General features: G+C 27.1%; 1 protein-coding gene across 1 annotated transcript in view; it reads left to right on the top strand.

Annotated features, from left to right (window-relative positions):
* The window catches only part of htt (huntingtin), a 144,988-nt gene that overhangs the window by 105,629 nt on the left and 12,111 nt on the right, over nucleotides 1–27,248 (top strand). The window contains exons 39-52 of the mRNA XM_016057666.4: nucleotides 849–1,223; nucleotides 2,248–2,425; nucleotides 4,394–4,462; nucleotides 6,409–6,534; nucleotides 6,727–6,903; nucleotides 9,590–9,836; nucleotides 12,069–12,140; nucleotides 13,020–13,089; nucleotides 17,283–17,546; nucleotides 18,773–18,928; nucleotides 19,605–19,792; nucleotides 20,706–20,826; nucleotides 22,647–22,792; nucleotides 24,469–24,536. Coding sequence (XP_015913152.2) covers nucleotides 849–1,223; nucleotides 2,248–2,425; nucleotides 4,394–4,462; nucleotides 6,409–6,534; nucleotides 6,727–6,903; nucleotides 9,590–9,836; nucleotides 12,069–12,140; nucleotides 13,020–13,089; nucleotides 17,283–17,546; nucleotides 18,773–18,928; nucleotides 19,605–19,792; nucleotides 20,706–20,826; nucleotides 22,647–22,792; nucleotides 24,469–24,536 — 2,257 coding nt within the window. The remainder of the gene's footprint in view (nucleotides 1–848; nucleotides 1,224–2,247; nucleotides 2,426–4,393; nucleotides 4,463–6,408; nucleotides 6,535–6,726; nucleotides 6,904–9,589; nucleotides 9,837–12,068; nucleotides 12,141–13,019; nucleotides 13,090–17,282; nucleotides 17,547–18,772; nucleotides 18,929–19,604; nucleotides 19,793–20,705; nucleotides 20,827–22,646; nucleotides 22,793–24,468; nucleotides 24,537–27,248) is intronic.

The raw sequence follows: 27,248 nt of genomic DNA, 5'->3' as shown, positions 1-27,248 counted from the left end.
ATAAGAAAACTTAATTTTAAAAGTAAACAGCAATTTTCATTGGCATTAGGGAGTGAATGAATTAAAGTAAGTGATATTAAGTCATACAATTCAAAAATAAAATATTCTAAATTAAGAAGAAAACGAAAAAATATATATTTTTTAAAAATAAAAGTATTTATTAAAAATTAAATATAAAAAAGATAATTACTTTGATTTTTAGACAATTATGACGACTGATATTTATGTGCATAAGAATCAAATTATTCAAAAATATGCTAAATACTTAAACTCAAGGCTCTAAATGTGTGCGTTTAAATTATGTTACTATAAACTTTTTTTTACGATGCATTTCCTTGAGAAGTACAAAATTATAAAACTTTGTTTAATAAATTCTTATAGTGATAATTAAATTCAGTAATATTTAAGTCTTATCAAATATAATCGATTTTATTTATAATCATTCCCTTTGGTGCCCTTGATTCGCCTCTTCCAAGGATTTCTTCAAAATTTGAGGGAAGATTACTCAGTATTTTAAAATATCACTAAATATTTAAATACGTAGCCGAGCATATAAAAGTAAAAAAGGCATATATAGTTCATTTGAGATTGTCTGCTGCTATGGGAACATGATTAAAACCATTTCTAATGGGAAAGAATAGAAAAAAAATTTTGACTTTCCCAACAAAAGCCAATTCAAAATGGTTATCCCAAACACTATTCAAAGTTACTTTTTTTGTGGTGACAGTAACTGCCAGCGTTTGTCTCTAGTGTCTGAAGGAATTCTCGTGATAGATAGAGAGTAGATATGCAAGTTTTACTTAAAATTTGAAAATAAGGATAATATATCATTATTTTTTTTCTTTTAGGATTTCCAACTACCTGTGTTAGAACATTGTTTAGAATTAGGATCCCAACTTATGGCTTCTTCTGAGAAGTATTTAGGTACAAGATGTAATGATCCATTTGTAGGTGTCATAGAAAGTCCAGGAAGTGCATTATACCGTGCTGCCCAAACTGTTTATTTACAGCATTTAACTGATTTTGCCTCTTTGCTGCCTAAGACTTTAAAACATCTTTCTAAGTTGCATACATTGTTTACAGAAAAACCATTTTGGGAAATTTTATTTTTTCTTGTTCCTTGTTCATCTACATTCTTGAGTTCATTGGATATTTTACCTGATAAAAGCATTCCTGAAAACTCCCAAGATGATATAATATTATTGAGCATCATATGCTGTAAGGTAATTTGTATGATTTATGTTTTTTTGCTTAAATTAAATGTTTGTATTAAAGTTACAGCTTTAAGATTTTACTAGAGTTTCCTCTTTCGAAAAGTCTTTTATAAAATGACCTATAATTAAAGTTGAAACCTGTTATAATGGATAAAAAAGTTAGCTGTTTAAGAATATGTTAATTTCATAAATTAAGAAAAAAATAATCCAAAAAAATTGAAAATTTCTTAAAAATTTTAAAAAATTGAATAATTTCTTTCAACAGTCTTGTTACAAATACATGTACTTTTTCCCGAAAAAAGTAACTAAATTTTAAAAGTATAAGTAAAAGTATGTACTTTTTACTTTTACTTTTGTTACAAGTAAAAAAAGTAAAAGTATTGCCATGTATGCATATCTTACAAATTTGCTAATGTAAGAATGAATGATGCAGACAACTTCTTTTCAATTATCAGGCAATCTCTTTCTTATTTGAATTTCCAGAAATAATTCATAAAATTAATCAAGGAATGTTTTTAAGATTTAAGTTCAAGAAAGCATTTTGTATTTCTTTAGAATTAAGGAAAAAGATATTTTTTAAGTGTAAAAATGTATTCATCTAAAAGTTTTTTTTTCTTATTTCAGCATAACATATGCATAGGGAATTTTTCATGATGTCGAAAATATTGTGTTATCAATGTTTGTGTGTTAGCTGTATTTCAAGTGTTAGCTGTATTTTGTTTTATAAATCTGTCTTTTTTACTCTTAAATTTTGTTTATTAAAAAAATAACTTAAGCATTATTTTTGTCTTTTTATTTGAAAGCTATAGTTTAGTCTTCATTACTTTTTGTAACTAATTATTCCAGTAGTATGTTAAGATATAACTTGCATTTATTGAAATTGTCATTTTTTAGAAAAATACTTTTATGATTGTAAAAGTAGATTTTTATTCTTATTTATTTATACTTTATCCTTTAAAAAGAAAAATATGGTATCATGAAATATAGTATAAAATTGTTTTTGTATAAATTTTATGAATGTGTTTCCTTTTAGGCAGCTGTGTGGCATACAAAGTTTTCCTCCTCATCATCATCAGAAATGATCAAGTTAACTTTACTTTTATTGGATAAAGTTTTAAAAAAATCTGAATTGACTCCAATTGTGAACTCTTATCATCCATGTTTGCAAATGTACTCGTGCATATCCTCTATTCATCATCTAATTAATTATTGTAAGTATATTTGATGTAAAATGGTAGCATTCAAACAAAGTTTTGGTTTCTGAAATCAGAAAAATCTTTAGCTGCACTGCAAAATAAAACTTCATACTTGTAGCATACTTGCATATTCATTAGCTTTTTTAAAAAAAATGGAAATTGAGTATGTTATTATTATAAAGTTAATTTCATAATCAGAAAATGAATCTAATTTACAAATACAGAAAAAGACAAAAAGGTAAATTAATAATTAAATCAAAATGGAAAAGCGCCTAAAGCAGCTAAAACAAAATAATTAAAAGCAATAAAATAAAAGATGCCAATACACATATCTTTTCTTTTATTGCTTTTTATTATTTTTCCTGCTTTAATTGTTTGTTTGAATAAAGTTAATTTCATGTCAGTTATCCAACTTCTATATAGGCTTCATCCCCAGACACAGAGACTTTCCTTTAGGGTTCAAAGACGGTGACACTCCCAGAGTGGTCCACTTATTTTTAACATTATTTTAAGCCATTAAAATTGAAATAGTTTTAACTTTTTAAAATCTTTAATCAACCGCTTTAAATTTTGAAAACTACGAAGAGAAAATAAATTAATTTTGAAGATGCTTACAGTGACCACATTTCCTATTGGCTCTCTGCCACCTAAAAGTTTGTAAGTGTATTAAAAAATTCTCTTGTAAAGCATTATAAAAAGATAATTTTGAATACTAAAAAAGGTGCCATTCCAAGCGAAATGTACAAAAATAAAGAAATCTATGTTTGCCTGTGGTTTTTATAGGAAAGGTATGGATGAAAAATAACTAAAATTATTTTTTCAAAATTTTTTAACCAAAACAGCGATAAGAGAGCCAACCACTTTAAAAATTGACTTGAATTAAGGAAATAATGTAACTATGTATGGTAGTTCGTACTTTAAAATATTTCATATGTTTTATTTATGAGTGAATTTTATTAAATTTGTTGTCATTAGAAAGACAAAAATCAACGCTATGTAATCAAGCTACTGAAATGTTTAATATATTTATATAAGTTTTTAAAATGATGAATTGAAATAATTTCTTTTTTTTTAAATGTTAAGAATATTCTAGTAAGAAGTAACAATTTTTATCACCTCAAATGTTTTCTTCTCATGCTAAATGTCATGCTTTTCAACTGTAAAAAATCAAGAGCATGTTTTTTGTCTTTAAAAAAATAAAAAGTGGTTTTTAGTCAAAGTGTTTCAAAAATTTTCAATCAAGATTCTTTAAAATGATGTTAAAAAATTTTGTAACTTAGTATTCTAAATTTTTTGGCTATTTTTAAATGAAATAAAGCATAATAAGTGTTTACTAAAAGTTACTTTTAGCATGGAATTGTTCTTGGATAAATGAATTTTATAATTGTGTGCAAAACTGTTTCAATTTGAATAAAATGTTATCAAGATATGGCAAAATACTGTCTAATTTTGCACATTTTTTATTTTTTATTTTGCCATGTAAATTTACATTCTTCAAAATGATATAAAAAATTGAATGTCAATTCAAAATTTTTTTGACTATTATTAAATAAAATAATAAAAAATGATAAATATTTACTAAATTCTTCATTGTAAACAATGGTTTTCTATGACTTATATCAATTAGGAAAACAACCCTGAAAAATAATATAAATTGGGGTGGGAGGTATTCCTTTACCAAAAGGACAAAAAGTTGTTGATTATAAAATTGATTATATTATTGATTAAAAATTTGTATGTTTGAATGAAATGGAAAAAAATTACATTAATTTCTGGCCCCCCTGATATATATATACCTTATAATATTAATTATGGGAAAAAACAGAAGAATAAAGAATATTTCAAGTATGTGTACTAGCAGTACTTGATCACTAAAAAATGTTTAATAGATCTAATGTATTTCGTTTTTAACATGAATGTTTATCTACTATATAAATAATTCAAAATTTTAATATAATAATGTTATGTTTTCTCTTTCATAAGTACTACAAGATTGTGCTGTTCCTAAATTTGACTCACAGTTATTATCAGAACAACACTCTCTCACACAAGGTAAATTATTTTAAGTATTTTTCTCTGGCTTAATTTGTTATACTTGTTAAAATGTAAGATGGTAGCCTATAATAAATTTAAGTTTATAAACTGATTGAATTATTTTATACAAAAGTATTATATGAAGCTGTAAAATATACAAATGACTGTTATTTCATCAAGTCTTAATGCCAAGAGCGATTTATATTGTTTAATTTCTATTTACTGTAAGCATTCCCTGGTTCATGGTTATTACTAACATGGACTAGAACTCACTTAGTTTTTTTGAATAATCTGGTGCTATTTTTAAACACTGTTGTTTTCCCAGTTTCATTTCTAGAAAGCTTTGTAAATTTATAACCAGGTAGATAACGTTTTAGTAAGTAGTTATTTTTTTAAAGTTTTTTTTATTGTTTTTAAAAAATGCATTTATTTAAAAAAAAATTTTATAGCCATTGTATTATTTCAAAGATATAGTTATGTAATAAGTTGAAAATTATTATTTGAAAATTGCATTGAGAAAGAAAAATTGGAAATTAAATCAAGTGTTAGTATGTTTAAAAAAATTTCCACGATTGCAATATAGAACCAAGTTTAAGCCTAAATCATCAACAAAATGTAGTTTGTGTTTTCCTTTTCTCATATTAGATTTTTCCTATTTTTCATTGTTATCAATTTTGTCATCAAATCTTTCAAAATTCTTATATTTGGGTGTTCATTATTTGTTTCTATTTTTAAATTAGAAGGTTTTAGCTTGTAGTGCCTATTATTTTAAATGGTTTGATTTAGACTTAATTTAAGTATACAACATTAAGTGGGTAATTTTCTGAGTCCTAGATATTTCCCTGTTGGTATAGTGGGTTTACTATAGCCACTATGGCTTGGGTCAATGTTTAGGGTTTTGGAATCCACTTCGTTCGGAAGCTTGTTGCAGAGACTACTTTTACAACCACTATCTGTCCCTAAGTATTTTAATTATGGTAATGTAGTGTACCTATGTAAAGAGGAGAAGGCTAGTGTGAACAATTTTTAAAACTTTACCAAAAAAGTTTGTCAATTATTATTTTTAACTTTTCTAATATGTTTTCATTAAAATTTTAACAGTTGTCTTAATTTTGAGTGATATATAAGCTTGTTTGGCTGCATACTTTTTTTAATAAGATTTTTACAGAAAAAATCGTTTTTGGCTACTCTAGACTCATATTACGGGACTAGTGTGGATATGACCAATTAAAATGTTGATTAAACCAATTATTAATCTGTAGTTACTTGTTAAAAATCAAATCAAAACTATTTTTAGTTTGAAAAAATTTCTGGGGTAAGCAATCTGAATAGTGTTATGATAAAGCTTAATATACACATTAATCACAACTTAATTCAGATTAATAATGTTTTTTATTTTTACTATATAAATTGGTTTGATTATAAATTATGTTTTATCATTTGATATTTACTTTACTATAATTAATTTACATTGATTTTAACCATCACAACTTATAAACAAGTTAAACAATTATGCAAGACCTGATAATAGTCAAGTTAGTCACTAAATTATTAAATTACAATAAAACAGCTATTTCTAAGCTTGTGTGAATGAAATTTATTTTGAAAACAATAATTATTAGAAAACATAAAGTTAGCATGCATTTAAGTTATTTTAGATAAATAAAAGTACTAATTCAAAGGCGACTGGACAATCTGTTCATAATCTAGTGGAGTACAATGACATTTCCGGTCATGGGTTGCTAAGCAATTCTTAATCCTTATGATATGTCCTATCTGCTCATGAAGTTTGTCTTAACATTTACTAGACACTCTGTATATGAAAGACAAAAATAGAAAGCAAAAAAGATCTAAAAAGTTTAACTGTTAAAAGGGAAAAAAATATTCAATGTACATTATTCGACTATATACTTGATAAGAGCTTAGATTGTGAAATAAATGAAATCTAATATTCTTTATTTTAGAAGAATCTCTTGCTCGTAATTCATGCATTCAAATAGTTGAATTAATTGACTGCCTTGAGAAGCAATCAAGTTTACTCTTTCAAATACCTGAACAATTATTCATTCCATTGAAAAGTGTTATAAAAGGTAAATGTTTATTACCAATATAATTCATTTTATGTTTCATTTTGCAGATATTTTCAGTTTTTAATTTGCTTTAAGAAAAAGCCCTTATATTGCCTAGTGTTTTTTCAATAATTTTTTTTTTATTATATATGATTTTCTTTGTTTATTTCTTTACAAGGATACACTAAAAAATTTCTAAAACATTATTTGTAGGCTTATCAAGATTACCTTTGGTCAATAGTTTTGCTCGAACACCACCTATATTATGGAGTTTGGGTTGGAAGCCTGAGTTATCTGGTGACTTCAAAACAACAGTGCCTCCTCCTCCTGGAGAATATTTGCAAGATCGAGATGTTTTAAAACAGTACATTTATCGAATAAATGTTCTTGGTAATTTGTTAGTTTGAATAATTTTGTATGTTTTATCCTCCCAGCACACGAACTCAGCAATTTTACATTAGCGCACTTGTCATATTTCTTACGACAGCTGTTACTTAACAGTTTTTGCAATGCAATATTGCACAAATCAAAGAATGTTGATTACAAACTTGTTGAAAAATTTTAAAAATTTACCGTATTGCTACAAAATACAAATAATGTCACATTCAAATGAAAGTAAATTATTTTTAAATACTTTTGCTTGTCAGGTAGCAAGGCAATGATATATTTTATTATAAAAAATTTATTAGTTGATGAATATATTTTAAAATTTAAGATAGTTTTAATATTCATTACAGGCAAGTATGAACAAATAAAAAAGAAAGCCTTGTTAGGAAAAAAATAAGTTTAAAATTGCTTCCTTCTTTGAGGAAATTTTCTGCAGTAAAAAAGTCAAGAAAATAAATTTCTAGTTACAAAAACTAATTTAAATTAGCTTGAATTTTAATATTCTTCTTTATTTTACTTCTAAAAATTAGAAATCAGAGAAAGTAATAGAATAGTTATAATACGAGTAGAGTAGAATAATGATAGCAAAATATAATTCTAAAGAGATTTCTCATTGTCTTAAATTCTCATTGCATTCCATGCAAAAAATTTTGGTATTCAAATAACGTTTGCTTGTGTATCTAAGGTATGTCTTTCATTTCATAGATGCAGAGGTTTCCTTTTTTTTCTCTCTGATAGACAAACTGCAGGTTTCTGCTTTCAATGAAGATTGCTTTGGCACTTAATCATTAAGAGCAGCATAATTATGACTTAGAATAGTTGGAATGTCAGAAGGTATTGTTTGGATTTTGGCACAGGAATGAAAATGCTCTTTCATGAGACTTAAGTGATAAGTTTTTCAGAAAGATCCATCAGCATGGTGTTTTGTTAGCTGGCTTTGCAAGCATGTGGCATCTGGGCATTTATTCCAGCAATATTCAGGAGACTGAAAAAGATAGCACTAGGCCACGTTCTTGTGATTTTTATAATTAAATAGGTTGCACACAGTCTATCAACAGTGTCCACTCCTTCTTTCGTAGCATTATAATCCATGATCATTTCTGGTTTATTTTTGCTTGTATCAATGCTGGCATTATCCTGCACAGTAGAAAAGAGAATTATTGCATTAAATCTACAATGAATGAAAGAAACAAGGACTTTGTCTGGCTGGAAACCAAATATTGCTGTTCGCTCCATCTGTCTCTTATTTGGCAAAAATTCCAGTGGCACTTCCTTTTTATTAATTTTTTCCAATGTGGCTAACATGAGTCAATTTTTTTGTAACAAATATTTTGCAAGTTGGATACTCTGAGCCCTGATTGCTCAGGGGATAAACCGCTCGTCTTCCAATGAAGTGAACCGTGTTCAAATTCCAGCAATGGCTGGTCAATACAAATTCTTCATCCAGCTCGCATCAACCACAGTGCTGATGTAAAATATCCTCAATAGTAGACGGATCATGGTTAGAGTCCCCTTGCCATCAAGCCAACCGTGGGAGATTTTTGTGATTTTCCTCTCCATGTAACACAAATACAAGTTAGTTTCTTCAAAAAGGCAAATTTCTCCCTGTACTTGATCCAAAAGTTTCCTTATCTTCTGGATTGGGTTCAAAATTACAAAGCTACAGAGGTGAACATTAGTAGTCGTAAACCTGAAACATTGGGTTGGCTGTTCAACAGCGGTTATAAAAGTGAAAAAGTTGGATACTCATGTAGTTATTATCTGTTATATTTCTGAAATATTTTCATGGAGACCAACCTTTTTACAAGATCCATAACAAGGCTTGAAACAGCATAACAACCACTAGGTTGTGTTCCACAAATTTTGAGACCTGGTGCATTAATTGTTTTGGGGTTGCTTCACACATACATTTTTATCCTATACTAGGAAGATTTACTAGGAATGTACTGCATTCATTGCCAGCAGCCTCAAAAGGGATACATCAAAAGTGGTGAATTCAATCAAAGTGTAGCAATCATTACAATTTTTTAGAAATGATTCAAATATATTTCAGTTAACTACCAATTTGTTCGTTTTTGGTCCGTTCTGTCTTGTGGATTTATCATCCAATCAAAGAAAACTTGTCGAATGTTCACCCACGATCAAATTGTGTATCGTAAATTTTATGAACCTCGTAGCACAAAAAATAAAAATTTTCATGTAATTTCCTGTTGGCATTTTCATGATGTGAGAAAGGGTTGAAAGGAGGAATAGAAATGATCTTCAGATGTTCCAGCTGCAATATGCAAAAATAAAGAGCATTAAAAGTTGTATCGTAAATTTTAAATACACACTACCACGTTGCACAAAAAATAAAATTTTTCTTGTGATTTCTTATTAGCACTTTCCAGGATGTGAGGAAGGGTTAAATGGAGAAATCTAATAATCATTTCTATCTAATTCATAATTTAATAATTATTTCTCTATTAAATGCCTAGTTTCATAATCTAATAATAATTTCTCTATTAAATGTCTAGTTTCATACTCTAATAAGGAAAGTTCATGAAATAACAATTATTGTATATGTTATAAGCAATCAAATATTTACTTGGCATCTCTGAAAGGTCAAAGTATTAAAATACTTTTTTACATGTACCACTCACTTATTGTGTTTTTAATTAATAAAATAAAGTTTATTTGATAAATTAAGGTTGGATCACAAGGCAGCAGTTTGAAGAAACTTGGATGGCACTGCTTGGTGTATTGAGTGCAACTCCAGTAGATGATGTAGATGGTAAAGAAGAAGATCAAGAAAGAATAAGAACTAGTTGTCTAGCAGTTAAAAGTATTACTTCTTTGTTACTGCAAACTTTGCTGCTTCCACAACCTGGGAACCCTCACAACAGTCAATTTTTACTGCAACCTCGAGATAAGCCTTTGGCATTTCAACATACTAAGTAAGATAATAATTATATTACCATCTGTAATGATACAATTAATGGTGCATTTTATTCTGAATTTTTATTAGTCTCAAATGTTAAATATTTTAGTCATAAAATTGAAATTTATTGGCTAGCTAGATATCTATCAACTTGAGACTTGGTTATTTAGCTAGTTATTTATAGTGATACAGCTTTTGAATTACAGTATCATTATAAATATCTAGTCAAGTAATTGTTTTAATGAAACTGCCGCAAGAAAAACTGTATCTGTGAAAATTTTATATTTCATATCAGTCATCAATAGTTTTCTATTGAGATTATACAGGATAATTTTTAGAAAGTTTAGAATTTCTAGATACTGTAACACAAAAACAATTTATGACATGGTCCTATATTTTAAACTGTTAGGTCAGTGAACTCATAAAGTTTTCTCAAGAGCAGTGATGTCGGAAATAAAGACCATACTACATGACTTGTATTGGAAAAGGTCACATTGACTGACATGGAAAAAGTGTTTTGTCTTATTAAATTGTTCTAAAAAGAATATGTTGTTCAACTGTTTCAGTTTGTTTTTTGTTTTAAGTTAAAAACCTTGTGCAACGGGCTATTTGTTCAAGGTTCATGAGCCTTAACAATAGACATTTGACAACCCTATAAGAAAATGGTATGAACAAGCTGTTATAGCTGTGACAGCAAGGTTAACTTTGCTATGAGTGTAGTCAGAGTATTGTTTATAAGCTCTAATTCATGGATATGATATTATGAGAGACCAAAATTAATTTTATCTAACTATCACCAGATTTCAGACTTCTGTGGCAAATTTTTACTGCAATTATTTATTATTTTGCTATTAAAAGTAAGTATAACTAATACAAATAGAAAAATTAACAAAATAAAAATTAGTGTAAAAATCTGACAATCATTTTAGTCTGTTATCCTGTAATCATTGTATGATATCATTGTAATTAATAATACTTCGTTTTGGGGTTGATAAAAAGCATGTTTTTTTTTCACATTTACCAAACAATCTCTGATAAAACATAGTACTAATGCTTTATATCATTAAAAAATAATATTATATTTAAAGTATTTTATTTTAAACTTAAAATAGCTAAATTTTTTAAATAATTATTGCAAACTAATCACTGGATAAATTAAATCATAATTGTTTTCATTCAAACTCAATAATTCCTTCTTGAATTTGTAAAGACAGAAACCCAAATAAAGAATAAATTACAGTACAAGCTCGAACTTCGATATCTCAAAAACCTTATTATGTCAGCAGAAAAAAATTTCCCCCTTCGCATTATATATTCACCTAATGTTAATTTGAATTCCTATGTCAAAGAATTTCTTCTCAAAACCTTGTTATTTCGATTTTTTTTCGTAATAGAAATTTATTTTTTCGTACAAATCAATTAAAGTAAAAAGTTTATTGCAAACCAATTCTTTTCTATTTAAGGCATAATTATTTTTTCTTTTAAAAATAAAATTATCAATGTTGTAATTACATAAATATTTAATTGTAGTTATTCTTAAGTTTCATGACTCTACTTCTTAAATTTTAGAATATATTTTTCTACTTTTTTAGAACATATTTAGTTCTGAACTCATTATCTCGAAAACTCTCTGTCTCAAAATTGTTTAAGTATCTCTTCAACTTTGAGATATCGAGAGTATTCTGTATTTAGATTAGAAAACATAAAAAAATTTATTATTTAAAATTACTCTTAACACAATTAGCCGGTCTTCATTGTATATGCACACTAACTACTCATCTATATTTAAATAAACAAAAAGTTAAATGGGGATAATTGAAATAAGTTCATTAAACAGAAAATCTTTTTTCTCCTACATACAATTAATGGAAAGCTATACCTAAATTAAAATTTTCATGTCACTTCTATCCACATGAAGTCTCTTTGTTATTTATAAGTCTTATTGACCATCAAATAGTAATTTGCAAACATTACCTTATTTCATTATTTCTGCAGAGAAGACCTTCATTATCAATGAGATTGAGATCAGAATTAAAATAAAAATTTACTACCATGCAAATGTATTTGTATGAATACATTTATAAATTATATTGTAATATTTGCAAATATTTTTGATTTCAATCAATGTTTAAGTTTTTAAAAAAAATTCAAATGATTTATATCATGTTTTAAATCTTGCCAACTCAACTTTTTATGAATATTTTTTTAAATACTTTTAATTTTAAAAAAATTTACTTTGTACATATAGGTGTGGCAAAAAGCTTATGTCTGTACGTCTTCCTATCTACACTGCATTACAACAGCTTTTAAACTGTGAGAGGTATATTTTTATATTTTTCATAATCATTCTATTCCTTACTTTTAATAAAAAAGAATTTTTAACGATAAACTACATACCGCTAGCAACTGTAGATTATCAAAGTATCTGTACATCATTTTTCCTCTCAGATTTAAAAATTAAGGCTAAAAATTTTGAGAATAGAAACAGAGAAATCATTTTTAATTCCTTAACTTACTCAAATACTGTTTGTTTCCCTATCTGCAGATGCCATCTGCTGATTTGTAAACGAATAGTGACGACTTTCCAAAATTCTTAATAATTTAGTTTAATCAATTGGAATTTTGAAAAATAAAGATTTTAAAATACAATAAAAATTTAAAAGCTTAATTCTTAATTTTCAGAACTTTAGTTGCTTTTTTATAGACTGTATATAGATTGTGACTATTTTTGTAAATAGTTATTCCATTAATTTAAAAATGTATAAAAAAATTTAATCAAAATATAAATTTTTAAAATTTTTCTGATAAAAATTTTACTAGTGCTTATTTTATGTTATGTGCATGTTAGATTAAACCTAACTTTTAAAATACTAGTGTCTGTCTTACTAAGTTTAAGTTGCAGACAAATTAGAATTTATGAAGATAGTGCTGCAAATGGATTCTGCAGATTCTGTTACCAGGAACTTAAGTATCCATACATATCTACTTCATCTGTTATAATTTATCTAATTAGTATTTTAAAATATATTTGATATAATGAATAAAATAAACTTTTAAAGATTACTGTTTCTTTTGCATTCACTTATATATTATTATTTTATACTTGGAATTTTCAATAAGCATTTTAGAAAATCAGAGTCTGAATAATAACTATAATAAAACTTTTTATTTTGTTTAATTGAAACTATTTTTTTTTTAGAGTTGGTGATCTAATTTTAAACATTAACCCAGAAAGAATCAGTACTCCCAATCAATATTCCTTGAGTCAGGTTTGTATTAATCCTTTGATCTATTTTCATCACTTACTTTAGTTAGAAATAATTTTAAATATTACTGATTAATTCGAAAATTTTATAGATTTTTTACATTAAAGTAAATTGTGTATAATTCACAGATTCACAAAAAATGGAGAATTGGTATTGAAAAACTTTGTTTTATATATGTTTATCTATTAGTCGCCAAGTTTTCAGCAACTTCTTGCCCAGGGACCTGACATCATAGTTTTACTTCTTTGTGAAATAAGTCTCAATACTTTGACTTTAAATAGCATCTAAAATTTGGAAACTCACCGTTTACCCATTAGGATAGTTCAAAGAGGAGTTTTCTTCTATTGTAGAAGGCGGGTATTAAGTTTCACACACTAAAAGTTACATTATTAAGTAACTGATAAGAGATTGGATATGGGTAGTTTAAAGTAAAAAAAAGTGCGATTTTTACAAAATATTATCATTAATTTATGTATGAAATTTAAAAAAAAAGATTCTTTACTACTAGGTTTTAAATACTATATTTTTTTCAGATTTTTTTAAAAAAAAGTAATAAGTTTATAAATAATTTAATAAGTGGTTTAAATGAAACAATAAGCATATCTAAGGAGAGTATTCCGCAGACAAATATTTGCCACTGACAATATTTTGGAAAATGTTTTTGGATTATTTTCAGAAATATATTTGATTTTTACTTGTGTTTAATTTTTATGAAAATATATAAAATGTTTAAGTTAAAATTTAAAAAAAATAATAAAAATGGCTGTTTATCAATTAATTCATTTTTTCTGATAGAACAATTGTCATTACATATTATCTTCTTTTTGTGTCGAATTTTTTATGTTATTTATTAGCTACAGTTCATTTAAGATTGGAGCATTAAGATCATTTAGACTATATGATCTTATATATAACGGCTATATACAAATATAAAATTCTTTTATTTCTTAGAATGTTTATTCCACTTTATTATAGTTCATAAAGTAGCTGAAATTTAAAATTGGGAGGATTAATGCTTTTTTCTGACTCTTGCCAAAGTTAGCTAGGCTTACGAGTGTTAATCATATGTTTTTAAATTATTTAATTAAATTGTAAATAAATAAATTGACTTTTTTTTACTGTGAAAAATGGAATCAAATTATTCATTGTGTTAAATATTGATATAATGTTAAAAATTGCTGATTTGATTATCCTTATATGCAGTTTTATTTAATTTTATTTAGTACCTCTATTTTCTTGATTATAATTCAACCCAGTATTTTACATGTTACACTTGTTGAGAAAAAGAAGTAAAATTTTTAACCCTTTATGATGACCATAGGTATAGCGTGAACGAAATTTTTGAAGGAGCACAAAGCTCTTCTTAAGTATATATATAAACACACACATATATATACATACACACACCATAGGAGTTGGGTGTCGAATACAGTAATCAATTACAACTGTAATAGATTACAGATAATTACTGCTATGTAATCAATTACTTGTAATCACGATTACAGGTAATCACAATTACAGGTAATCACAATTACAGGTTATCACAATTACAGGTTATCATAATTTTTTATTACATCAGAGTAGGGCAGAAATGCAATTGATTACATTTTTCAATTTTATGCAAATACTTGTGTATGTAATAATGTATATCCCTATTTGTGTAAATATATATACAGGTACTTGTTGTTTGTACAAACATACATACATTGTTTGTATAATGTATGTCCCATTCATCTATCTACAATATATTTATATCTCATGCATTTATGTACAGTCTATTAATGTCCTATATGTGTATGTTCAGCTAAAGTATGTTTCATGCATTCATTTACAATCTATGTATATCCCATGTTTGCATGCACAACTAATGAATGTCCCATGGATGCATGTACAATTTATTTATGGAGAATACATATGCATATATGTACACTATATGTGTATATATAATGAGTACATAAGCACGATAAAGACATGTTCAATATACGTCCCATGTTCAATGTATGTCCCATGCTTGTATGTACGATTTATTTATGAACAATATATATATATATATATGTATATATATATATATTCAAAATGAATATATTCAAAGTTCAAAATGAAGAATAAAACAAGGAAAAATTATAGACATATCAAAAAAAGGGGGGTGGGAAATAATAAGTAAAAAACAACAAACAACAGTTTTTTAAAAAAAAATGAAATGTTAATTAAAAAACCGGAAAAAAAAAGATAGAATCTTTTCTTCAGCCCACACGATTATATCCGTAAAACAGAGTGCTTTCTGATATTGTATCAATAAAGCCAATGCAAAATATATTAATACAATAGTGTGAGGAGCACTCAAAAAAAATTTTTATAAAAATAACAACAAATAAAATAGATCACAAAAATTAAAAATAAGTAAAAATAACAAGTAAAAACAGATAATAAAATAAAAGAAAAAGAAAAAACATTAAATAGGGGGGACTATAAAGCGAGTAGCAAAATCAGAACAACTTACATGGACGGATATTTTTCAAAAATGATTTAAAAATGTTTTCGCAGAAAGATTGCCAGATTACAAAATATGAAAACAAAAGCGCAAATTGAGTGTAACAAGAGGGTTTTAAAGTGTCATTCTTACTGCACTGCTGAAGTGATTTGTTATTCTGAGTTTTGATTTGTTAGTTACCAAGGATGGGCCCGAAATGGATGTGCGCAAGGTAATATTATACTGGATAATTTTAAAAATTGATCATAAATAGTTTTAGAAGATAGATGTTTATTTAAGAAAAAATATAAAATAGAAAAGAGAAACATAAATATATTTATTTATTGTATTTATTTGTTTATTATATATATATATATATATATATATATATATATATATATATATATATATATATATATATATATATATGTGTGTGTGTGTGTGTGTGCAATATATGTATGCATTTATTTACATCATATGCATGTTGAATGTAAGTCCCATGCATGCATGTACGATTTATTTATGAACAGTATGTATGTGTGTACAATATATGTATGTATATGTACAATATATGTACATCATGTGCATCTTTACGCAAACTTCTCCTGGATCATAATATCCCGATTGGATTTATAGACAGGTAGCTGAGTAGAGGAATGCCTTCCGAGGCAAAGTAATGCCTAGCTTTAAATTACAGAAGGGACACGCAAGCATTGAAGGTTAGGTAGGATTACCTTGAATTATGATCCAGTGCCTGTCTGCATTTCCCTTCGTTATATTAAGGTTAAATTATTTTCTTTCATTATTTTAAGGTATATTTGTTTAATTTAGTGTTTATTTGTAATTTTTATTTCTATTTTTTCATCTTTTTACACATTCTTGAATCCACATACTTATTTGATACTTGAACCTTCAACTTTCTAAATTCTATTTTCCATCTGGTAAATTGTTGCACTTGTACATTGACTATCGGAGTTAGGGTATATAGTCTTCGTCTGATTTGCTGTTTGGTTTAGTTTGTTTGTCTTAGAGCAGTTTGATTGTTTGTGGTAATATATCGCCAATCATTGAAGCTGCTCCTGCACTAGCTGCTTGGTAATACCCCCCTGACAATGCTGCCATGTATGTCAGTGCTTCCAATTTTGCTTTTTATTATTTTTCCTTTCTGTTGGCACTAAAAATATCTTCCAGTTTATTTCGGTTTTTTAGATATAAGAGGAAAAATATCTTTTTCTCTTATTTTGCATTTGCAAGATTCGTAAGATGAACAGAAAAATAAGTGAAAATATGTTTCTTAATTATGCATCTGAAGTTATCAACATCTTTATAATAATTTTAAAAACTATTATATTGAAGAAGCTAGTGATCAAATCGCTTTTACTAGCAAATTATTAGGTAAAGGACATTCGATAGTTGGGAAGAAAAATGAAGATCGCTGTTCCTTAGCAAAGTCTGTTTGAAAGCACGAGACTACAGGTAGGTTCCTAGTGGTAGAAACTTGACATAATTTTTCTAGCTCTAGCTTCTTTGATGATTGCGTGTTAAGAGCTCCAGGAGTAGCATCGGTTTGCCAGCATCAATCAGTGAACAATTTTGCTTTGCAACCATTGCAATTTAGGGGCTGAACAAGTTGGCTTAGACACCGGAATACCATGTTGAATACTTTTGATATTGTTTAAATAATTTAAATCTCACACTTTATATCTGACATGTTAGTATATTGTAGGTTTCTTTGGAGTATTTAAATGCTGCAGCTGGATTAGTTGAAGATAATGAAGACCCAGATGGATCAGCATCATCAAATTCTAGTCCTATATCTACAAATGTCGGGGGTGTTGCAAGCTTTCAGCAAAGAGAACAATCTTTATCTAATGGAGGATTAGATATCCATTCATGTTTGCATTTTCTTCTTGATCTTTACAGTCAGTGGTTATCTCCTCAGACATGCCCCTTCACACCTCTCATGTTATTAACTGAAGTCACAAAATCTGTAAGTGTAAAATTAAGTACAAATATCATGAAAGTGAAAACAATTTTGTCACAAAAATATTACATCTTAATCAATGTGTTTTGTTTCATATGTCACATCTTTTAAAATTTATAAGGAAATTGTTTTTTGAAAAATTAAAAAAGCATTTCTCAAATTATTTTATCTAAAGAAGTCTTGAAAATTATATGTTTGAGAACGTACATGTTTTAAACCAGCCTGTTTTTAAAAAACTAGCTCTTAAAAGCAAAATTTAGTTTTTAAGGGCTGGAATAATTTTTGGTAATTTAACTGCAATTTGTTTACATTTTAAAATCAGTGTTGATTTGTGATTTATAGCTGTGATTTTCATACATATACTGTAGGATAATAATACACTTATCTCAATAGTCAGATGAATCAACATACATGTAAAATTGTTATTGAATTTTTATAAAATTATTCAAGCATTATTGAATCTTCAGATAAAATATTGCTTCATATTTTAGTAGCAATAAAATTTTATTAATTTCTAATTATTGAATTGGTTGTTGATATAAATTTTAAATCAATCTAATTTAAATTACAATATACCATTTTTATTATAAGTTTTGTTGTTGTCTGGATGTTCCTGACAAAAAATATATTGACCTTATTTGTTCTGATTCTTAGCTTTTTGTCCTTTTATTTTTGTTTATGTTTTGAACACCCTATTTTTTATGAACACAAATGCGGTTTTTAAAATAATTTTTTTGAAATATCAAAGCATTTGGATTTTTGATCCAACTTCTTTTTATTTTAATTAAAAAGCTAGTAAAAATCGCTCAGTTCAAAAGTTTCAACTTGGGAACCGTTCACTATTTATACACGTAGTTAAGATTGAATGATAGTTTGTTTTACATCATAAAATATTTATGATGATGAATTCTTGGTTCATATGTTTATTTTTTATTTTCAGCCAATGTAGTAACAAGTTTCGTAAGGTATAGGCGGCATTAATAAAATTATTCTGGAAACTGGAGTATTTCTGTTCTAAACAAAGCGATACTGAAATTAAAAATTGTAATTTTTTTTATTTGTAATGAATTTTATGATATTTTACTTATTGAAATAAGAGTAAGAATAGTTTTATTTATTTTATAAATTTTATATTAATATTTTATGTAGGAATTGCTTATTGAGATTGTACTCATAATTATAATCAGAATACTATGAATGTAGTTTTTCCTAATTTTCATGTTTGTGTTTAGGTTGTTGCGCTGTCAGATATTTTCATGGAAAAAGCACAGTTTGAATGGATGCTTGATACATTTTTAGAAGTTCAACGAATTCATCCTGCTGAAGATGAAATGATTGCTCAATATCTCATTTTTGGAATTTGCAAAGCTGCTGCAGTTTTGGGTGTTGTAAGTGTATACAAACATTCTTTAAAAAAGTTTAATTAAAAATCTTTAGACAGATCCTGACTTATACAAAACATGTGAGTTAATCATTTATTTTAGTTACAATAATAATCAAAGTTAATCTTTACTATTATTAAATACAAGGCTATATTATATCTATATACATAGGGTTTTACTATTTAATATTCTTAGTCACATCTATGTGATTTGTAGTTTATTATAAGTTCAATTTTAATAAGGTTTAAATCCAAGCAGTAGCTATGATTATTAAATTATACAATTGAAAAAGCTATATCAATTAATTTTTTAAAAAAAAAATATGGCATTTCAGATTAAATTTTAATTAATTTGAATTGTTATAAATTAAATTTTAAAGTTTCATGTTGGTACTAGATTTCTCTTGTTCTGTAATTGGCTGCTAAAAGCAAAGGCATTCTATAATGTACATCTTTGGCTACAGGAGCCATATCTATTTTTATGCACACAGGTAATTTTCATATTTATTTTTCTTAGTAAATTGATGCTCTCTTTTAAACATTTTATTTATTGTGTGCAGTATTAATTTTAATATAAAATAGATTTCTTTCAACAACACATTTAATTGATTTTTTTGTGATTTAAGGATGTTATATATTTTGTTGACTTAAATATTTTGTAGTGATTTGAACTTTTTTTTTAGGAACAAGATTTACTTGATCGATTAAAAAAACTTCTAGAATTAAATTTGAAAAGCACATTTCTTCCAACTAGAATCTCTTCTTTACATGGAATTTTATATTTATTGGAACAAGGAGGGGGTGATGATGCTTTTCCTATTTTGCCCACAGCAACAGAATATGTTTTAAAACATTTTGAAAATACTAATTTGTAAGTTTTTATGAAATACATACATTATAATCATTTATTGCATTATTTTTATTCAGTAACATTAAATTAACCATTAATGCTGCCTGAGAGTTAGGAGCAATAAGTAACTGTGTATTATATAAAACCTGAAAAGAGTTGTGCTAGTCATTCATTCCATTTTTCAATATTCTAAATTTATTATTTTTTGCAAAGAAAAAAAAATGTTTTGATATAAAAATTTTAGTTTTGCTGTCTGTTGATATTATCTGACTTCCTTTCAAATTTATTCTAAACAACTTTTAAAGATATGCCCTAAAATAACAAATTAAATACAAAACTGTCTTTCTCAATAAATTTATTATTATTAATCTCACTTGATGTTAATCTAATTATTAACATCAAAGTTGGGTTAGTAACTTTCCAGCCTTAATGCCTTTATTTTGCTTCATCAGCCTAAATTGGCATAGTGAATCTTCGCGCCTCTTAATTGAAATTTTGCAAGCCAGTTTTTGCACTGCTGTATTGTTAATACATCTTATCCATACGCATTGGGTAATTTTTTCTTGCTTGAACAGCATTTTTACCTTTTGATAGTAAGCAGTTAAATGTGCCAAAAATGCTGCTATTCTCTTTCTATATTTGAAGGGACCCCAACCAAAAACTACTACATAGAATCAGTCCAACAAGTAAGTCTTCCTATATTAGTTTTCAAAATTTATAATGATTATATGACTTGTAGTATGATGTTGGCTGCGAAGAAATTTGTTGAAATCCTCTGTTTGAAAAAACGAAATTACTTTCCAAACAACCCACTGTATATATATGTATATACACAAAACTTACTTTTTCTATACTTTTAATAACCTTATTTAGTTTTTAAATCACAGACATTTGCTTTTAGAATTTTTTTAAGCTGCATATATCTTTCTTTCAGGCAAAATCCTTTTTGTGATAATGAAGAACATGTTTTGATGTTATGGGCTGTTACATTTTATATAATGGAAAATTATCATGAAGATATTGCTGCAGAAGAATTTCCTCAAAAAATTTATGAGGTAAAATTTCTTTCTGACCTTTCATTTATATTTCTTGTTAACCTTTTTCTTTTAAAACTGGAGCATAGTAGTGTTTACTGAAGTATACTGGTCCATTAAAAATACTGTTTTAGAAATGCCTTCTATTATTTATATTTTCATGAAAATTTCTTTCCTTTTGGAATATATTTTTATGATTTTTTAATGGATTTCAGATTTTTTCTATTGTCCCAAAACTACTTGTTTTAACTTATTGAGTACTTGTTTATTATGTATTTGGTTGAAATTTTCTGAAAATGAGTTACAATTTTTACTTACTTATTTAATCCTTATTATACTTATAATACATTATCTTTGATATTTCAATAGATCATTCATTCATCTTTGCCATTCATTTCATGTTTGTAAATTTTACATTTTAGTACTGTATACTTTCTCAACTGAATCATTTTTTTTTCTTTGGTTTGATGAATATTTGCCTATTGTCTATAAATTTGTCTAAATTGTATTTTAATAATTTTAAATTTAAACTGTAATAATTAAAATAGTTGTATTATAGTAAAAATTTGAAAATGAAATTCTAAGGTAAAATATAAAAGAATGATCCCAGCTCATTTGAAAGCTTTCTTTCTATTTCACTCAAATATAAACTAGCTATAAACCCAGAACAGGCATCCTCCTGTTAATTAAAGACCATAGAAGTTCAAACTGAACCAATTTTATCTGACATACATCGAAGCTGGATAGAAATCTAATGATGCTTTAGCAACCTGCAAGCGAATAACAAAATTTTGTCTTGTTCAGGAGGGAAGGGGAGATAAAAGGATTACCTTTACAATTGAAAGTGGTATTGCTTTTCTTTAGAATTATCTTGAGGGGTAAAAAAATAAAAATTGCTCAGGGTTGTAGCATAAATTTTCTCTCTTTTTTTTTAGAAGGAAAAAAATGAGAATTTGTATACATTGATTATTTCTGAGAGAATTTGGGAGGGAGTCTTTAATCAGCATTTTTAGTAACACAAAAAATATGAAGAAAATATTCATTGTCCTAAAATGCATGAATTTACTTTTTTTAACTGTAACAATTTCACTCAAGTCCGCCCTAATAATTACAGAAAATAAATTTTAAAAAAACACTATGAATGGGAGTTAATAATCATGCTATTTAAGCAAGAAAATTGGAATGAAGCAATATTGCTCTCTTAGAAAGTAGTAGAAATAAAATTTTTTTATTCTTCCATGTAAAGTGTTGCATTAAGGAATATTCTGAATTTGATATGTCTGATTTTTAAGGGTTTATCTCATAAATATTGAATTTTCCTGTAAATTTTCAATGTAATTTTCATATTATTTTAATTTCCTTGTAGTAATTTTTAACAATATTTAATCTGACTAAAAAGTTGCTACTTAATTTATACATTATTAATGAAGTACCGCACTTTTACATTCAGAAGATGATGATGGCAAATACTTGAGACAAATTATCAGCAGATGTTTGCTACCCCTGAAAATTATGAGGAGTGAATTAAATACCTTCATGTTTAATGTTGGTAAAATAATGGTATTAATAAAGGAGTTTTAAATAAGTTTAGTTGAGACTAGATTTTTTTTGTTTATTGTCCCTAAGTATTCATTAAAGAAATTCCTCGCCTAATAAAGAATGCCTTGTTGCATTTAGTTTTTACATAGTCTTTAAGACATGTGACATATTGAAATATTTATTTTCTTAGTTAATATTTTATTTAATATAAATTTTAGCAATTATTCAATTAAATATCAACTTTTTTATACTTTAAATAAGGTTTAAACTTTTGCATTTCTTATAACTACTTATCTTTTTAGATTTGCCATAATATCTGTGTATCCACTGATGACTGTTGTTCAAGTTCTGTGTATTTAACTGTTCTCCATGGTTTAGAACGTCTTTTAGTAGCTGAAATTTTAACTGGGAAAGAAGCAAATGTTTTGCTTAAATTAACTGTTGATAGGTAAAAACCCTTTGTTATCTAAGATTCTAGATGGTATCATAATCTTTATATGAACATTAAATGTTATTAAGAATATTTTATATCGAAAAAAAAATAAAATTGTACGCTTATTTTTTGGTGTGTGTAGTAAATATTTACAATGAGTGTTATAATAAAACTTAGAAATGAATTAAAAGTATCAAATTTTTTGGTCCATTAATGAAATGAGCACATTTTATTGATAACTAAATTATAGAGTTTTAAATATTTTATAATAGTTTAGTTGATTTTTAAATCTAATTTTTAATGTCCTAAGAAGGTTAAATTGAAAGTATCCATGCTATTGATACCCGTGAAGTGTTATTTGTCTTTAAAAATTATTAATGTATGAAAAAATAATGTTGTGATGTAAATTGTTATTATATAAAACAATTTAAAATATATACTTGGAACTATATTTTTGCTAACAGTTGAATATTAGAATGATACGTTTTAAATTTAATTTATAAATTTTGTATTAGTTAAAAATTTGTCATTTATCATTAACTAAAGCATAAAATATTATTATCAAATGCAACTAAACAGTAATTGTTGGTCATTTCAAGGATTTTTTAAAAATAAGGGATGCCATACTATCCTCATTACACTCAAATTATTTATTATGATTTGCATGAATTTAAACTGATATCTAATAAGGCTTTTTATGTTTAGGATGTGCTTAATATTTGTTTCTTTTGCAGTATCTTTATATTTTACTGTTATGATTTTAAACTCTTTTTTTTTTCTTCCCTGGGCTTGAGTATGCAAAAACAGAAACATTAAATATAATCCATTAATGATATTTATTTTAACATGCTAAAATAATTATTAGAAATCCTATGTGCCCTATTAAAAAATAATGTTAATGACATGTCTTAATAACATCTTCTACCTGTTTTATTAGAACTCTGCAACCATCTACTATGCTTTATTAATTAGAAAATCGGTTTTATTAGTTTTTCTTCGACTGTTACTAATGTGAACAAGAGCATATTAAGTAAGCTTTCTAACCATCATTGTTTAAAACACTTAAAATATGAAAATAATTAATTAAGCGAAAACTCAGGGGGAATAAGTTCTCCAACATATTTTTCTAGACTACATTTCCTCAAGATGTTTATCTTTTTCACATAAACACAGGTTCTAGGGGCCCTAAGGCTTCCTACTGATCTATCTTTCATCTCTGTCAGACTAAATTGCTAGTACTTTTTGATTTTGTTATCTTCAGTGCGTAATGTGGTTTAAGCTGCGATCAATATAACCAATTATGTTTCTTTTGTTATGAAACTCAACATTCCATCAAACATAATTCAATTTCTGTAATAAATTGCTGTAACTAAATTCTAAATGACGATGAACTCAGGGCTATCCTTGTTTATGTTATATAGAAATGTTGTCAGAAAACTGTTTAAGTCTGTAGTTTGCTCCTTATTTAGCGTTGGGAGATTTATCTAAAAAAAAGCATTTTCACTGTTATATTTAATTACAAAGCATAAAAGTTTGTTTTATTGTTAAAATATATTTTTAAACAGTTGTGCTAAAAGTTATCATTAGACTAGTTAAATACCATTAATTCAATATTAAAAAAGATTGCTATTTTTTTTAAGTGTTTTTAAGGTATATATGAATTAAAGTTAATTAAATTTAACTTCTTTTAGGATACGAAGTGGAACGCCTATTACTTCTTTGGCTGCCTTAGGTTTTTTTCTTTCATGCATGTATATAGGTAAAGATTTTTAGTATTTTTTCACTTATAAATTTGGGAAATTTGTCATTTAATTTGCAAATCTTTTTTTTAATAATATTTTTGTGTTTTGTTACAGTGTTATACATTAGCCCAAAAGTGAAAGTACTGGAAAAGTAAGATTAAAAAGTGAACATATGGGGAATGTTAACTTGATTGTTGGTTTTAAGAAAGAGGCGAAAATGTTAGATGTTCGGAAATCAATAAACCAGAGATCGGACTAAAAAACCAGAGAATATGGACTTGGAATTCTGATGAAACTTTTCAGCAACTTCAGCTGACTGGTACAATAGACCTCTGGTTGATGTATCATGCTCTTTGGAGCTGCCCAACCTCTAAGTTGGCCAAATAGTTGGGCAGCTGAATTTTCATTTGGTGTCGCCTGTTAATTGAGGTGTCATGCATTTTCATTTGGAGTAGAGCTACTGCTTGAGGGCAAAGACTGTGATGGCAATTGTTTCTATACTAAAATATCTGCAGCATTTTTTTCCTTTCTCTTTTTAAAGTGTGATAGCCATAACGATTTTCAAGTTATGGATACACCGGCAGTTTTTTCTATATTGAAATATTTTAAAATGTGTAGAGTTTTTATGATTGCGGCGTCAGTTGCATCTTTATTAAATAGTTAAAAGTCGGCGGCGGTTGTTTGTATATTAAATATTGTTTTAGAATTGGTGGCAGTTGCTTCTCTATTGTTTCAGAGTCGGTGGCATTTATTTCTATATTCAGTGTCGGTGGCAAATTTTTCTGTATTTGAAAATATGTCTCGAGTCCATAAAATTTATTTTTAGGATGGGGGCTAGCAGTTGTTTCTACTAAAAGAAAAATGAGGAGTATGACATTTGTGTTATGACATCAGGTGCAAATGTTTTGTTTATCATAATGTGTTTTGACTTCAGTGAATGAGCATGAAGGTGTTTTTTCGGAATGCATCACAAAATGTGAAATGCAACCGTATTCTTTCAGTGTAACAGAATACGCCCTAATGAAAGTCCGTTCTAAGGGAATATCGATAAAATTCAAATGATGATTCCATTTTTTACACTATCAGCTGTAACATATTAATTTGTTATTGCTTAGCTTTTCATAGCAATAGAAAAAGTGTGATATTTTAACTGCAGGAAGTAACCTATTAAATAGATTTTAGAGTTGATACATTTATGATGGTTTTTTTGCTTCTTTGTAGTTCTAAAATATATCATAATATTTTGTGAAATTTTAAAGTGTTGACAAATATAACAAAAATCAGTATATACAGTCGGATCCCGTTTTAACGAATTCCATGGGACCGAAGCTATTTCTACGCAATAATGAAAATTCGTTACACCGATATTACGAATTTTCAACATTAACAAATATTATTTCGTTACATTGGAATTACTATTCGTATGAAAAATCAATTTATAGTTTTGATATTATATTTTTTAATCTAGATTTGGGAAAATATCAATGTAATATTAAAAAAGCGCACCAAACTAATGTAAACAATGAATTTATTAACACTTACTAATTAGGCAGATACATAATCAGTAATTTTTTTCTGAACAAATTATTTAGAACCAGTAGAAATTAAAAAAAATTTCCAAATTATGCACATGTTCAAACAAAGTATCTGAAAAGTTTTTTTGTGCCGATAAATATTTCTTTACAGCTTCCAAATTGGCCAAGGCTTGTGAAGCTGTAGGTACATTGTTTTCTTCTGGACATTCTTCATCATCGCTGCTGTCCGAAAGTGATTTTTGTTTGTTTTCTTGAATCATACGTACAATATTATTGTCCGTCAATGCTTCGCATGTTCTAGCATCATCATCTGCAGTCAGAAAATTGTCAAGACTGACTTCGTTTGGCACTGATGTTTCTTTTGTCACATGTTACCATAAAGGCTGCAAATCGATGATAACATCATTAATTTGATCGACTGTTTCATTGTCGATTGCCGAAATTAAATTTGCTTTCTTCCATCCATTACAGACGACTTTTTGGCTAATGTCTTTCCATGCTCCAGCAATCATATCCATCGCTTGCTTTACATCTGGTTTCGTAATTGCTTCTTTGTTTCCGATTTGCACAAGCATACGCCTCAGAAGTTGTGTTCGATACTTTCCTTTTACCACTTTAATTATACACTGGTCAAGAGGTTGTAAAATTGACGTACAATTAGGAGGAAAGTATTCGATGTGAATACATTCCAATTTCGGTGGCTCATTGTGGGGTGAACAATTATCAATAAGAAGCAGAATTTTTCTTTTCTTACGTTTGATATCTTCATCAAACTTAACCAACCACTCATTAAATATTCCAGTAGTCATCACGCTTTGCGGCTAGATCTATAATCACAAGGTAGTGAATTTACATTTTTTAGACACCTAGTTTTGGCAGATTTGCCGATAGCCATAACTTTTCTCTTTTCAGTGCCTGACATATTGCAGCAAAGCAGTTAAACGCAGTTTTGAATTTTTGCCTCCAATGCATTTATCCTTTTTAAATGCCAAGGTTTTGTTTGGTAACAACTGGAAAAAAATTACCGCTTCGTCTGCGTTGAAAACATCAGAAGGATCATAAGACCTAATTGCATCCGATATTTTTTCTGATTTCCAGTCATTCACAGCTCTTAAATCAACAGAGTTGGCTTCACCACAAAATTGCTTTGCAACAATACCATAACGTTCCTTGAATCGATTCAACCAACCAACA

This window comes from Parasteatoda tepidariorum, chromosome 12 (genome assembly GCF_982258835.1).
Source record: "Parasteatoda tepidariorum strain Cologne lab strain chromosome 12, Ptep-v5.0, whole genome shotgun sequence".
Lineage (NCBI taxonomy): Eukaryota > Metazoa > Arthropoda > Arachnida > Araneae > Theridiidae > Parasteatoda > Parasteatoda tepidariorum.
This window is presented reverse-complemented; position numbering and strand designations above follow the sequence as displayed.